The 15,069-nt window shown below is 38.8% G+C and overlaps 1 protein-coding gene across 1 annotated transcript; it reads right to left on the reverse strand.

Annotated features, from left to right (window-relative positions):
• Positions 1 to 816: 816 nt before the first annotated feature.
• Positions 817 to 5,948, reverse strand: LOC143030353 (uncharacterized). Its single transcript, XM_076193505.1, has 4 exons — positions 5,725 to 5,948; positions 3,721 to 3,872; positions 2,012 to 2,289; positions 817 to 1,068 (listed from the first exon to the last, which is right to left on the reverse strand). The coding sequence occupies exons 1-4, from the start codon at positions 5,766 to 5,768 to the stop codon at positions 817 to 819; spliced, it is 726 nt and encodes a 241-aa protein (XP_076049620.1). The 5' UTR covers positions 5,769 to 5,948.
• Between the last annotated feature and the right edge of the window lie 9,121 nt (positions 5,949 to 15,069).

Here is a 15,069-nt window from a genome sequence, read left to right on the forward strand (position 1 = left end):
ATAATGAAAATAAAAAGAGGAAGAGGTGATATGATAGTTCAGACCAATATAAGAAATGTAAATGTCGACATGGAAGACTTTCTAGTGTTTGGACGACGGAAGCAAAGTTGAAGTCACAGATACACCTGTATATGTAAATAAAACATAGACTATGTGCACACACAGGCTAATACTGCCCTTGACACCTTCCATACGTCATGAGGTGCGAGTGAACATACGAGGATGCCAACGTTGAGTGACCTCCATATTGTGTGAACAGGCTTGATAACTTTTTCATTAGTTACAAACAATCTGGTTGGAAGGGAAGGAGAACAGCTGTAACTTTATATTTTATCAAGCGCGTATTGTGATTCATCATCGTACGTTAGGCAGCCAATATGCGCTCGAATATTTGAATCGCTTTATATTTTATCATGCGCGTATTGGGATGAAGCATCGTACGTTAGGCAGCCAGTATGCGCGCGAATATTTGAATCGTATTGAAGAGGTTCGAGACAGAAGCGTAGGTGAATTTCCTGCAAAGTTCAATACGCACACACACACACACACAACACGGCGCGGTTGGTAGAGTCCCAGACTGTCAGTACAGCGGTTCCTGGTTCGAATCCTGCCCAGGGCTGAAATTATTTCAGTATCACTGCGCTTCGAGTCGATACTCCAACTCTCGTGGGCGGGGAGTTGGGTGTGTGAGAACGGTCATATAATTCCCCATAGAGCTGTCATTCGAGCTCTGAGCTCTCTTCGGGGAGGGAAATAGCTGTCGATCACGAGTCGAAGACGTGATCCAAAGACCACACACACACACACACACACATATCACAGACCCCAGTCAGAAGCCGGGGCTCTTCGCCCAACCAAAAAGGGCGACAGGAGGGGCGATCCCTGTGGGGGGCGCTGGCGATTGGTGGAGCCCCAGTGGGCGTGTCCGGGAGCGACTGAGCCCCCGGGTCGTCGCCCGGGCGAGGGAACTGGGTCCGGTCTGGCTAGGCCTGTCCGGGAGGTCGACCCCACCAATCCGGGTAGGCCGGGTCGAGTGTGTATCGGATCCCTCGGAAGACTTGCAGGAGACTGTAACAGCAAAGAAAACGTAAATATATATATTAACAATCGCCATCAAAGGCCAGCATGCTGAAATTGAAATATGGTACTGCCCAGGACTCGAACCCGGCAACCTCATGACAAGTGCGACAGTGACTTTCCAACTAGGCCATCAAGAGAGATATAAGCTAAGCGCATTATTTCTTATATATTTGTATGCTCGAGTTACATACACATATATGAAATTTTGCGTTCAACCCATCTCCACTATGATAGTACAATTGGAAGTATACGAACGCGGGAAAGTATTTGTACAACACTGAATGGGTCCCAGTGATTAGAGATACATTTTAACAACCGCAATGCACTTTAATTCTAAGCCATCAAAGGCCAGCATGCTGAAATTGAAATATGGTACTGCCCAGGACTCGAACCCGGCAACCTCATGACAAGTGCGACAGTGACTTTCCAACTCGAGCATACAAATATATAAGAAACAATGCGCTTAGCTTATAGTTGGAAAGTCACTGTCGCATATGTCATGAGGTTGCCGGGTTCGAGTCCTGGGCAGTACCATACTTCAATTTCAGCATGCTGGCCTTCGATGGCTTAGAATTAAAGTGCATTGCGGTTGTTAAAATGTATCTCTAATCACTGGGACCCATTCAGTGTTGTGCATATATATATATATATATATATGTGTGTGTGTGTATATCTTCACTTTCGCTCCTCCAGCCCCCCCCCCCCTTCTCTCTTCCTTCTCTTTATCAGTCTTCCATATGTATATCCCGTAATGGGACAATATTATTATTATTACTAACTCTCCCCCCGTCTCTCTCTCTCTCTCTCTCTCTCTCTCTCTAACCTGAGAGAGTCTTCTATACATATAGCTCATAATGGAACGTTGTTATTATTATTATTACTAACTCGCTTCTCCCTCCCACCCCCTCCAGGTAACCGAAAATGTACTCACGCGGGACCTGAAAAACGTTGGTGACGTATCACCGACGGCGACACCGGCGTAGGCACCGACGCCGGCATAGGCACCGACGCTGTCGTAGGCATGACTCTGCTGCTGATAGTACTGCGCATGCGCGAGCGCCGTCCGGACGTGATGCCGCGACGCGATGACCCCCGGACACGGATCCTGCTTGTAGTGGACCCTGAACCCCGGACCGTGGGTCTTGGCCACATATTTGGACGGGACTCCGGTCCGGAACTCCAAAAAGATGACGCTGCTCATGATGAAGGCTGCCCGGATCCGGGGGGGGGGAGAAAGCCCCCCATGGGATAAATAACAACGATAGTGGGGGGGAGAGGGGGAAGCCCCCCGGGGGGAATAACAACGGTGGGGGGAGAGGGGGAACGACGGGGGAATAACAATGATAGGGGGAGGAGAGGGGGGAAGCCCCCCGGGGGGAATAATGACAGTGGGGGAGAGCAGGGGGGAAGGAGAAAGGGGGAAGCCCCCCTGGGGGGAATAGCAATGATAGTGGAAGGGAGAGCGTGGGGAGGAGGAGAAGGGTGGGGAAAGACCCCTGGGGGGGAGGAAAGGGGGAAGTCCCCCGGGGGGGGGAATAACGACAGTGGGGGTAGGAGAGGGGGAAGCCCCCCGAGGGGAATAACGACAGTGGGGGGAGGAGGGGGGAAGCCGAATTGCTCACAGAAACTATTTTTTACTATTTACTATCATTATTATTATTATTTTTTACAGACGTCACCACCCTTTCTGGACGGCGGGGCTGTGTGGAAGCTCGTGGCGGTAGAAACACACACACACACACCTACACACACACACACACACACACACACACACACACACACACACACACACACACACCAACACTCTCAAAACTATCATATGAAGAGAGACTAGCAAAACTTGAACTACAGACACTAGAGCAAAGAAGAGAGAGAGGAGATTTGATCGCTATTTACAGAATCATGAAAGGCATAGAAATGATTGATAAAGAGAATCTGATACAATGTGATGATAGAAATAACAAGAGGACACGGAAAGAAAATCAAGAAAGACAGCTACAGAAGAGATCTGAAAAAGAACAGCTTTCCTCACAGAGTAATAGACAGTTGGAACAAGTTAGATGAGAATGTGGTGTGTGCAAAAACAATACATGAATTTAAAAATAGTTTAGATAAAATGAGATATGAAGACGGGACACCACGAGCATAGCTCCCCTTCCCGTAAAATACAACTAGGTAAATACACAACAAACCGACGTCCAGCAAGAGTGGGACCTCGAATGACAAACCCCACACGAACACTGGCGTCACATATATAGTATGACGTCATGTATATAAGGTGTGACGTTATATATATTATGACGTCATTTCTGTAGTATGACGTCATGTATATAATATGACATATAGTATGACGTTATATATATATTGTACATCGTATGATTACTCATATATGATATGACGTCTTATATATTATATGACGTCATTGCCATAGTATGACATCATTTACATATGACGTCATGAATATATGACGTCATACGTATATAGTATGATTTCACATCTTATATGATATGACATTACATATACATAGAATTATTTCACATATATAGTATAACGTGTTATACATATGACGTCACATATAGTATGACGTCATTTGTACATCGTATGACGTCATTTGTGCATAGGATGGTAGGTAGGACCTACCTTTGACAGGCGAGGGCGAGCTGGAGCCGTGTGTGTGGGCCAAATGTCCTCCGCAGTATCGGTCGTGTGAAGGCGAGTATTTGAGTCCGTCCTTTGAACCGTAAGGAATGAGGAGGTAGTCTAAGACGCAATAAAGCGAGCTTATGCCGGACCTGTTAAGAAGAAAGATGGCGCGGTGGGTCTAACGGTCGACATTCATGTGATTTTGTTTTGTTTGTTTATTTAATTTTGTTTTGTTTAAATCTATTCTATTCCATTTTGTCTTATTTGTTTATTTATTGTTGTTTATTCATTCGTCATGCCAGATCTGTGAGAAAGGTTGAGAGTTGTAGATATAATGTTCGACATTTATTTAATTTTGTTTTATTTTATTCTTTTTTTTATTCTGTTTTATTTCATTTTATTTTTATTTATTATTTCTTTCTTTATGTTTTTTTTTTTTCGTTTAATATGCCAGACATGTGAAAGATAAAGACAAAGAGGTGGGTCTAATGTTCGACATTTATTTGATTTTGTTTTATTTTGTTTTTTAATTTTATCTGTTTATTTAATTTAATATTGTTTTGTTTAATTTTATTTTACCTTATTTTATTTATTATCATTTCTTTATTTATTTACTTCTTTTTATCGTTTGTCATGTCACACCTGTCAATGAGCAAGATGGAGGGGTGGGTCGACATTTATCTAATTTTGTTTTATTTTATTTGTTTATTACTATTTGTCTTTATTTTATTTTGTTTTATTTTATTTTTATTTCTATTCTATTTTTTGTTTATTATTATTATCTCTTTGTTTATTATTACTATTTTTTTTTTTTTTTTTTTTCATGCCAGACCTGTGAAAGAGGTGGAGTGGTGGGTATAATGGTCGACATTTATTTAATTTTGTTTTGTTTTGCTTGTTTATTTAATTTTGTTTTGTTTAATTCTATTTTATTTTATTTCTATTTGTTACAATTTCTTTGTTTATTTTATTTTTTTTCCGTTTATTACGCCAGACCTGTGGAAGACAAAGACAAAGAGGTGGGTCTAATGTTCGACATTTATTCAATGTAGTTTTATTTTGTTTTTATTTAATTTTATCTGTTTATCTAATTTAATGTTGTTTTATTTCGTTTTATTTAATTTTATCTATTATTATTTCTTTGTTTATTTATTTATTTTTATCGTTTGTCATGCTAGACCTGTCAAAGAGCAAGATGGAGATGTGGGTCTAATGTTCGATATTTTATTTTATTTTGTTTTATTTGGTTTGTTTATTATCATTTGCCTGTTAATTTAATTTAATCTAATTTGATTTTATCTTGTTTTTATTTTTATTATTATTTCTTTGTTTATTATGATTTATTCGTTTATCATACCAGACCGGTCAAAGATAAAAACAGATGGCTGGGTCTAATGATCGACACTTATTTAATTTTGTTTTATTTTTGTCTATTGTTGTTTGTCCGTTTATTTAATTGAATTTTGTTTTATTTTATTTTATTCTATTTTATTTTATTTGTTTATTTGTTATTGTTCATCTGTTAGTCTTTTTATTATTAATTCGTTTGTTATGCCACACCTGTGAAAAAGCAAGACAAAGAGCTGTGTGTAATGTCTGACGTTTATTTTTTTTTGTTTTATTTTGTTTGTCTATTTATAATTATTCATCTGTTTATTTAATTTTATTTTATTTAAAATTTTGTTTGTTATCTTATTATTATTTATTTGTTTATCTATTATTAGTAACCACGTTGTTTTAAGAAAATGTTAAGGAAATTTATGGATGGGAATAACAGGTTAGTCATAGAACTGCCTAGTGTAGGCCTTAGGGTCTCTTGCAGTCTCCTTCGCTCTTATGAGTGAGGAGAGAGGGACCAGGAAAGAAGAACAACACTCGTGGAGACCCGTCGACTACACAGATGCCAATTTATGGGGAATTTCCCCCCTAGATTTCTTCGTGGGAAATAATCTGGGGGGGAAAATCCCCATTCGAAAACTGGCCGACGACGGGGTCGCTTACCTGTCATACGGCACGGATTTGATGGTTCCGTATTTTTCGATCATAAACTCGCCGCTAGTGGCAATGTATGTCACCGAGCAAGCCCCTGGACGTGCCTTGATGCAGATCCGGTAGTGTTGGCTAACTAGGTACTGCCCATCCTCCCAGTTGAAGCTCTTCAGCGTCCCGGAGGACTGGGTGATGTACTGGCGGCACCCTGGGGGAGCTGGGGCAGGGGGAGGAAACCACGGGGGAGACCCAAGGGGTAGAGGGGGGAGACCCAGGAGGGAGAGGGGGGAGACCCAGGGAGAGGGGAGAGATCCAGAGGAAATGGGGGAGACCCAGGGGGAGGGGGGAGATCCAGGGGGGAGGGGGAGATCCAGCCAGGGGATAGAGAAAATGGATTTGGGATTAATTAATAGTTTCAAGAACAATCGTAATGTTATTTTTAGTTTTTGTATCTACACACACACAGATGTACACACACACACACACATGTACACACACACACACACATGTACACACACACACACATGTACACACACACATGTCTACAGGATGTGAAGAAATATAGTTTTCCATGTATATGTATAAATATGTGGAATAGCTCAAATAATATATTATCTATTATCGTATGTACACACATACACAGAGATACACACATACACACAGAGACAAACATGCGCACACACACACAAACACAGATACCTACACACACACACAGATACCTACACACACACACACATACCTACACACACACACACAGATCCCTACACACACATAGATACATACACACACTTAGATACCTATACACATACACACACGCACACACACACAGACTCACACACACATAGATACCTATACACATACCCACACGTATACACACACACACACACAGATGTCGAAAGGATATAAAGAAATTTAGTTTTCAAAATAGACGTATAAATATGTGTCATAGCTTACAAGGTGATAAGATAGCCCAAAAATCAAGCAATACACGAGATAAAATCTGAAATATCATCAGAAATCAAGGATATAGATTAAGTTGATAATGTACATGAATTTGAGTCTAGATATGTTTAGAACATTAGATAATAGGACACGGGACCCGACGAGCGTTAATCCTTTCCTACTGTCCGAGCAGTAAGGGTAGGTGGTTTTGGATGGGTATTTGTTCAGTTTTGCACCTGGACACAATATAGCAATAAAAGATTAAATATTGATTTTGTAAATTATAACACATGAACATAATATAGAATTTTTTTTGGCGGAAATAAAAATAAAGAAATACCTTGCTACAAGCAAAAATACTAACGAACGAAGTTGCTAGCGTGGGATTGGGATGTCATTTTTTCTGTCAAGTGTTTGTCGTCTGCCTCGTCTAGTTGAAATGTCAGTTACAAGGTGTACGGCCTCGGTACTTCAGGCAGTACCTCGCGAGGTACATATTCTTAAAGAAATGCTATGGAGCTGAAATCCATGTATTCCCTTCAAGCTGCAAGAACCCCATATACCTCGCAATCTGAGAGTGATTGAACAGCCCACCAATGTGTCCCATGACAACAAGGACGATCTGGATGACCTATAAATTTCAGGTACCGATTTATTAAACATAGGTTAGGTTAGACGAATTTATCCTTTCATTTCTTCAACGTCGGCATCTATCATAACAAACAAGGCACACCACTCATCCAGTGCAACTTCGTTACTTACGAAATCTGTTTTAGCAACTTTTTTGTTTTTTATTTCCACCAAAAAAATTGCATATTACATTGATACATTATAATTTACAAAATTAATAATTAATTTTCTACTGCTGTATTGCGTCGAGGTGCTAAACTGAACATTTACCGTTGGATGCAAGTCATAAGAGGCAGAGGTGGTTAGGGGATTCTCGCAGGTATCTGTTCTGGGCCCACTGCTGTTCCTGTTGCACATGACGAACATCAATGAAAGAGTAAGGGACTCCTTCCTCACAATATTTGCTGACAACAGTACCACGAGTCAGCACAGCAGTTGCAAGTGATATGCACATCAGTGAGGAAGTTTTTTAAATGTCGAGGCATGGACACAACCATGAACTAAAAGAGCACTGTATGCAAAAGGGGCCCAAGAAATTGTAACCACAACCCACGTCAAATGCCTGGGAGTGCTCCTCAGTAAGGACTGCTCGTTCCAGCACCACACAGGAGAGACAGCCAAGAAAGCCAGGATGATGGGTGCTGAGAACCCTCAGCAGCAGTAATCTAGCAGCGGCTGTACCCGATTACCCCCCCCCATCGTATGGTATTATTACTACAAGGCAACAGGTAATGCATGTTTTTGGTGAATAGCAGCCTTGTATTAGGTCATAGTTACTCAATTTATATATTTATTTTATTTTCTCCAAACTTTGACTCGCAGCGGCCCTCTAGAGGAACGACCATCACAAGACACTCTCTACCTAGATACTGGTGAAGAGAACAACAATGAGAAGGAGAGTGAAAAATCCATATTCCATCATGGTAGGTAGCATCAGAACTAGGTGTGAACTAGAACTAGGGCTCAGTTCTATCCCCCACATTATTTAATCTATACATGCATGACTTACCCACGCCAGACACCTCAGAAATACAAATCTCTTCCTACGCAGACGACATAACAATCACATGCACACATCGTAACACAGACAAAGCTGCAGAAATAATCCAGCCTTACCTTGACACACTCAACACATGGTTCATCACAAACAGACTCAAAATAGCTCCAACCAAATCTACAGCAACACTTCTCACCAACTGGACAAAAGAACGCAAATACATACCTCATCTCTACATCAACAACACTCTAATACCACACACAAACACACCGAAAATTCTTGGTGTAACATATGATACATCCATGTCTTTCAAACAACACCTCACAAACATAAAAAACAAATGCACACCTAGACTTAACGCACTTAAGTCAATCACTGGAACAACATTTGGACAAAACAAAGAAACTAATATAACAATATACAAACAATGCATACGCTCAGTGATGAATTATGCGAGTCCTGCATGGGCTCCTAATCTCAGTGAGACACACCACAACACCCTTCAAATCATACAAAACAAAGCCCTAAAAACAATTACAGGCTGCACCATTTACACCATGAAACAAAAGTCCTCAAAGTCAAGGACCACCTCGACATGAGAGGCACACAAACACTTGCTGCAGCCACCACAAACACATCACACCCGCTACACTACATAGCAGAACACCCACACACACCAAGAAACATTAAAACTACACCCAAAGACCTTTATTACGCACAGATACTCTCTTCTCTTCCTCCACAACCACCAAATACCAGCCTCCGGAAACATATTCATAATCATATCACTCACCGCTCCATTAACACACTGAAAGACAACACACTGCTACATGCCAGACCCCCTGATATCCACCCTTCTGAATCCTCTCTCCCACGAAAGGACAGAGTCCACTTGGCCAGACTGCGGTGCGGTCACCACCCAGCACTTCTAAGCTACCAGAAGAGGCTGGACGACCGTGTTGTGAACAGCTGCCCAGGATGTAACACTTCACCCCATACCATACAACACATAATGGAAGACTGCATTATACACAATCATGCACGCAAACAACACAACATACACTCTATAAAGGATTTGTGGGAAAACCCAGTTTCGGCTGTGGCCTTCCTTGGGGAGACGGGACTGCTCGGACAGACAGCCTAGGGAACGACAACAACAACTAGGTGTGATGTGTTGTTCACTCAACACTGGTAATAAATGCATTCTAGGTGTGTGTGGATGTGTGACATGTATCTAGGTGATGGTATTTGGATTTTTACATCATAAGATTCTTGGATTTTTTTTTTTTTTTTTTTTTTTTTTTTTTTTTTTTTTCAATGTTTAGATGACTAGGTCCCGGATCCTTTGCACTTTAAAAATGGGTTTAAAAAAATCCAGATAATTTTTAGTTATGCTGAATATATTTATTTTATTCGTTTTTTATTTTATTTTTTTTTTCTTCTTCTTCCAAAGTGTGCGATCTACATCTTTGTGGATAGAACTTAGACAGAAGTTATAATTTATATGATGCACTTGGTGCTGGCTTATATCATGAGAATATAATGGCTGCCAGTTGTCAATATATCCTGCCATGGCTGGTGCTGCCTTTTTGGAGAATCTATGATAAGTTACATTGCATTTTGATAAAGCTATATCAGTGTATTACAAAAGTTAATTCAAGTGAGGCAGCTCCATATCTCTTAATGCACCATAGATAATTACACAAGTTTCATCAGTATGTCGGGGATTTTTGCAACAACACCGCAGAACAGTCAGGCAGTGTTCTCTCATGATTGCAGAAGTTTCCTCTCAAGAATGCTAATTGGTTTCAAGTTTTGTATCTCCATTCTGTTGTCCTTAGATCTCATCTTCATCCCCTGTTGTTTATTTGCTCATTTTATATTTGTTTACAAGGGTTGCTCTTTTTTTTTTTTTTTTTTTTCTCCAAAGACAGGAGTCACACCATTAATATGAGCAGAAATTTTTGCTCGGGAATTTATTTCTCCACGTAATCACCCCCCACTCCCCCCATCCCCCTACTCAATGTACACCAACAATGAGCAAGCGCCTGTGCATGTCCCTCCAGAGCGTGGTTTTGTCATTCACAACATACACAACACAACATACACAACATTATATATATATGTATGTATGTATGTATATATATATGTATACAGACGCTCCTCTACCTACGTTCATTCGTTTTACGTTTTTTCGGTTTTACGTTTGAACTGACTGTAAAAGAAATGGTAAAAAAAATTGAGTGAATTTTTTAGTTTAGCGCGCTCTCCGTAGTTCAAACGATACTTACGCATGACGCTGCGTCCATTGTTTACATGATACAAATGACAGACTGAACGTGCCTTGCCTCCCCCTCCACCACCATCTCAATTTATGTTGCTTGAATTTAATTTATAAATTAATGTTACAGTAAACTCGCGCTTATCCGAACGCGTTTTAACCGAATAATTGCATTAACCGAATATTTCCTCAATACGGTAGCCATCGCTTCAACCGAATGAATTTGGATCTCAACCGAGCATTCAAACACCCCGCCGCCTCTTCCGCCACCCGCAAGCTTCACTAAGTGCTCACACGGTGGCAGCACACTCCATGTTTACACCTAATCGGCTGTTTATACTCTATAGAATATGTTTATGAACTATTATAAGCATTTCCATGTGTATGTTAAGTTTACAGGTACGAATATTGCACACGACATTACCACATAAAAATCTACGGGAATGAAACATACAAAATCGGATTAACCTAACATTTCGGTTAATCGGACATTTCTAATCCCCCTTGGAGTTGGGACAAGTGGAAGTTTACTGTATTTTACAAAGTTATGTGTATAATTAATGATTTAGGGGTGTTTTATAAGATACGGTAATAGAATTTACGGATGTATAGTACAGTAACAACTTACGTTCATTTTCAACTTACGTTCGGCCGTTCGGAACGCAACTAAAACGTAAGTTGAGGAGCGTCTGTATGTATATATATATATATAAATGCACCTACCTGTTGGATTTGAGGCCAAATAGGTTTTTGATTGACTAAGACCCTGGATAGCCTGGGCAAGTGGCAGTGCTACAGTGAGATGAAAGGCTTAATGAAAATATAAATACAATAACGTGGCTGCAGCTAAAATAGTGATATAAATTTCTTCTCTTTTTCTGCACGAGGGGACGGGGGGGGGGTCGCCGATGAAATGAAGCGGCCTTGCTGTGGATGTGCTGTGTCTTGCTGCATCGCTTCTGACCCAGGGCATTTATTTATTTTATTTATTTATTATTTATATTATAATTTTTATTGTCTTTATTTTGTTTATTTATCTATTTTATTTAGTAGTAGTATATATATATATATATATATTATTATTTTATTTTATTTTTTTTCATCCAACCTAGTTATGGACCAAAAGGTCTCCTCTCGGCATGCTCCGCCTTTGTAATCCTTTGTAAGATGCAGGGATGACCCGTCATCCAGGAGGAGCCAAGAAAAGAGGGAGGGAGGGGTGGAGTATGTGGGGATGGAAAGATGGGAGTGGAATTATACCTTTTGACTTTGGCTACCTCCCTTGTAAGGGGGGAAAATCCTTTGATATATGTATGGAAATAAAATGCTTCATAATCTTGAGGTAATTCATATATATATATATATATATGTGTATATCTTACATGTATTATTATGTACAACTCATGTATCGATACAAAAGATGATTTTAATTCAACTATAAAAGCAAGAACAGATGTCAACAAATAAATAGATAACTTATTAAATAAGTATATAAATGACAAATTCAATCATTAGGATGAAATACATGGCAATGTATAGTACATTATCATATAGTGTAGTAAATGCCTCTTACATAGGAATTTCACGATTTTAGGACAAATACGCACATAGGTACACACACTTTGTACACATATACACATCCGTACACATACACACACACAATTGGACGAAAAGATAGTGTGTGCAAACGCCATACATGAATTTAAGAGCAAACTAGATACTGCGAGATTCAAAGACGGGACACCACGAGCATAGCTCCCCTTCCCCTAAGATACAACTAGGTAAATAATCATGTCAGTGAATTGTTCAACAAGAAGGAAAACGATTATAGTGATAGAAGAGGAGAGAGAGATGTTGTCGTATTGAGAAATGATGAATACACGTCAGCAAGATTGTAGAAGAGAGAGACTGCTAAAGACCATATAAAAGTAGCTTTCTCCTCTGTGGATGAAGAGATTGAAAAATAATAAAATAATGATAGAATAATAATGATAATAATAAATCTGAGCCTAATCTGCCCTAGATTGGAGTGTGCAACAGAAGGGGTAAACTCCGCCCATATAAAATGAAAGATACAAGCAACTGCTAAAGAATGCAAAGGGCAGTGACAAAATATTTCCATTTGTTTGCACATAGCCATGAAAAGAGAGACCCATTGGACCTAATGCCCATCATAAAATAGCGACAAGAGAGACGTGACTTTATTGGAGTTTTTGAGTCGTTTCATGAAAAGTATGTTGCGAAACTGACGACGAAAGTGCATCATGACGTCAAGGGGAGAACTTGAGAGACCAGATGTCTAAAAGATCCAAAGAAATATTTTTCCATACAGATATGTCAACATGAATAGCCTGGAAATTAAATGACACCCTAAGCTCATACATGGATTTAAAACTAGTTATGATAATTAGAGAATTAGATCACAGACATCGTTCCTACTTTTTGTATACTTCAGTTTTCTGTACAGATGCATAGATGCTTGTAGTTCAGGTCGAAGTTTAAGAATCATTTAGATAAACACCTAAGCAAGATGCTGCAATGACTGGCATTTTATATTTTTGTTTGTCATTGTCTGTTTGTTTATTATTATTTATTTTATTATCGTTGTTGTTTATCTGTCCATTCATTATCATTTACTTTTTACCTGTTTGTTTATTATTTAACTTTATTTGTTATTATTTATAATATAATTTTTATTTAATTATCATTAAAAAAAATTCTCATCCAACCCAGTTATGGACCAAAAGGTCTCCTGTCGGCATGCTCCTTTGTAATCTTTTGTGTAGTTTTTTTAAGGGTGTGTTGCATGGCGCAAATGTTGTAGATTATTGTAGATGTTAGAATTGTCATGTGTCGTTTCATGTGAAGAGTTTTGGTTTCTATGTGTGCATGTTTTGTTAATTTTTTCTTTAGTACAATATGTTATTATTGTTAAAAAATTGTGTAGTTCGTAAAATATGTGTTGGTTTTCTTGATAAAGAACAATGACGGGGAGGTATAATTGAATGAGGATATTATGAAATGTACATTGCAACGACCTGTGTTTCATAATTGGGTAAATGTATACGTTGAAAAGATTGGTGAAATGCAAAGGGAATGGACAATATTGACAAAATTAGGGAGCAAAATTAAATATCAATATTTTTTAAATATATATATATATATATATATATATATATATATATATATATATATATATGTATGTATATATACATAATGAAATCACAATAAACACGTGATTCACAATATGCAAACAATTACCAGGAAAATGAAAAGATTGGTGACCGAATGGTTTCATCCATTCAAGACATCTTCAGAGGTAAAATACATGTCTTTGTTCTCTGAATGTATTGTAGGCTACATCTGAAGATGTCTTGAATAGACGAAAATATTTGGTCACCAATCTTTTCAATTTCCCTTTTTTCATATTTATATATATTGAAAAAGTGATAATATGGACCTGGTGAGTTAAGAAGAGTAAAGTAAAGCAGTGAAGAATGCAGTGGCACAGAAAAGTCAATGAACGATGACGCGTCAGCCATATTGGATTTGTTGACTCGCGGGAAAGACGTCGCTGATATATTTGATGCAGGAGATAGTGGCGACGTCGTTCTTGAATTCCAAAAGAGAAGGAGGAGTCTGAGAGCAATGGCGGATCCAGGAGAGGGGGATAGCCCCCCTCAAATTTGTTCTTTCATTTCCTCATTGCAGAGGCCGAGAAACCTTCCTTGTGTACACTATTATGTGGCAGAAAGCAGTAATACATTCGACATTTTCCCTCCCAGCAGCATTTGATAAAAATCTTCGGTGAGAATATTTGGAATTATATTCAACACATTATTGAGGATAAAGCTTTAAAAATGTAAGATTAAATATTAATTTTGCCCAATATTTCGAAACTAAATCCAATGAGAATATGTGATTCAATTTATATTCAAAATAATCGTTTTCTTGCTACAGAATACATATTTAAAAGCGTCATCTATTACAAAATACAGTTACCTAAAAATTGCTCAGTACACACAGAGGTTCTCAAGAGAACAGTGCACGCGAATATCTAGGTCAGATGCAGAAAAATAATAATAAATTTAGAAAATAAACTGTCACTTTTTCAAACACGTTCAATAAAATGTTCCTATTCACAGGTGATGGCCTTATAAATAAAAAAAAGATGACATAGAGCGTTTGAACGCGAGTAGATTATTTATATTCACGAAAACGTCATTATTGCATTGGATGTACACGACATGACGTCACGTCGTTTCAGCGCGTCCAACATGACGTCACGTTGCAAAGGAATCAAATTAGTTTATTCTGGCTAAAGAGAGACTATTTTATTCACCTATTTAGCACATCCTTTTGATAAATGAAATATCTAAAAAGGTATTTATTCAAAGCTTAAGCATGGGTAATGTATTAGTAATAGTAATAATGATCCTAGATCCGCCATTGCCTGCGAGGTGCTCGTCACGTACGCACGAAGTGAAAACTAAAAGCAAGCCCAGAT

The sequence above is a fragment of the Oratosquilla oratoria genome, chromosome 12 (genome assembly GCF_046742065.1).
Source record: "Oratosquilla oratoria isolate Oo_2021 chromosome 12, ASM4674206v1, whole genome shotgun sequence".
Taxonomy (NCBI): domain Eukaryota; kingdom Metazoa; phylum Arthropoda; class Malacostraca; order Stomatopoda; family Squillidae; genus Oratosquilla; species Oratosquilla oratoria.

What these genes read in the sequence shown, in the direction of transcription:
- LOC143030353 (XM_076193505.1), bottom strand. Translation starts at nt 5,768, where the DNA reads ATGATCGAAAAATACGGAACCATCAAATCCGTGCCGTATGACAG. An exon ending in AAATCCGTGCCGTATGACAG is followed by an intron (nt 3,873 to 5,724) that starts GTAAGCGACCCC and finishes TCTTCTTAACAG; the next exon opens with GTCCGGCATAAGCTCGCTTT. An exon ending in CAACGTTTTTCAGGTCCCGC is followed by an intron (nt 1,069 to 2,011) that starts GTGAGTACATTT and finishes TTGCTGTTACAG; the next exon opens with TCTCCTGCAAGTCTTCCGAG.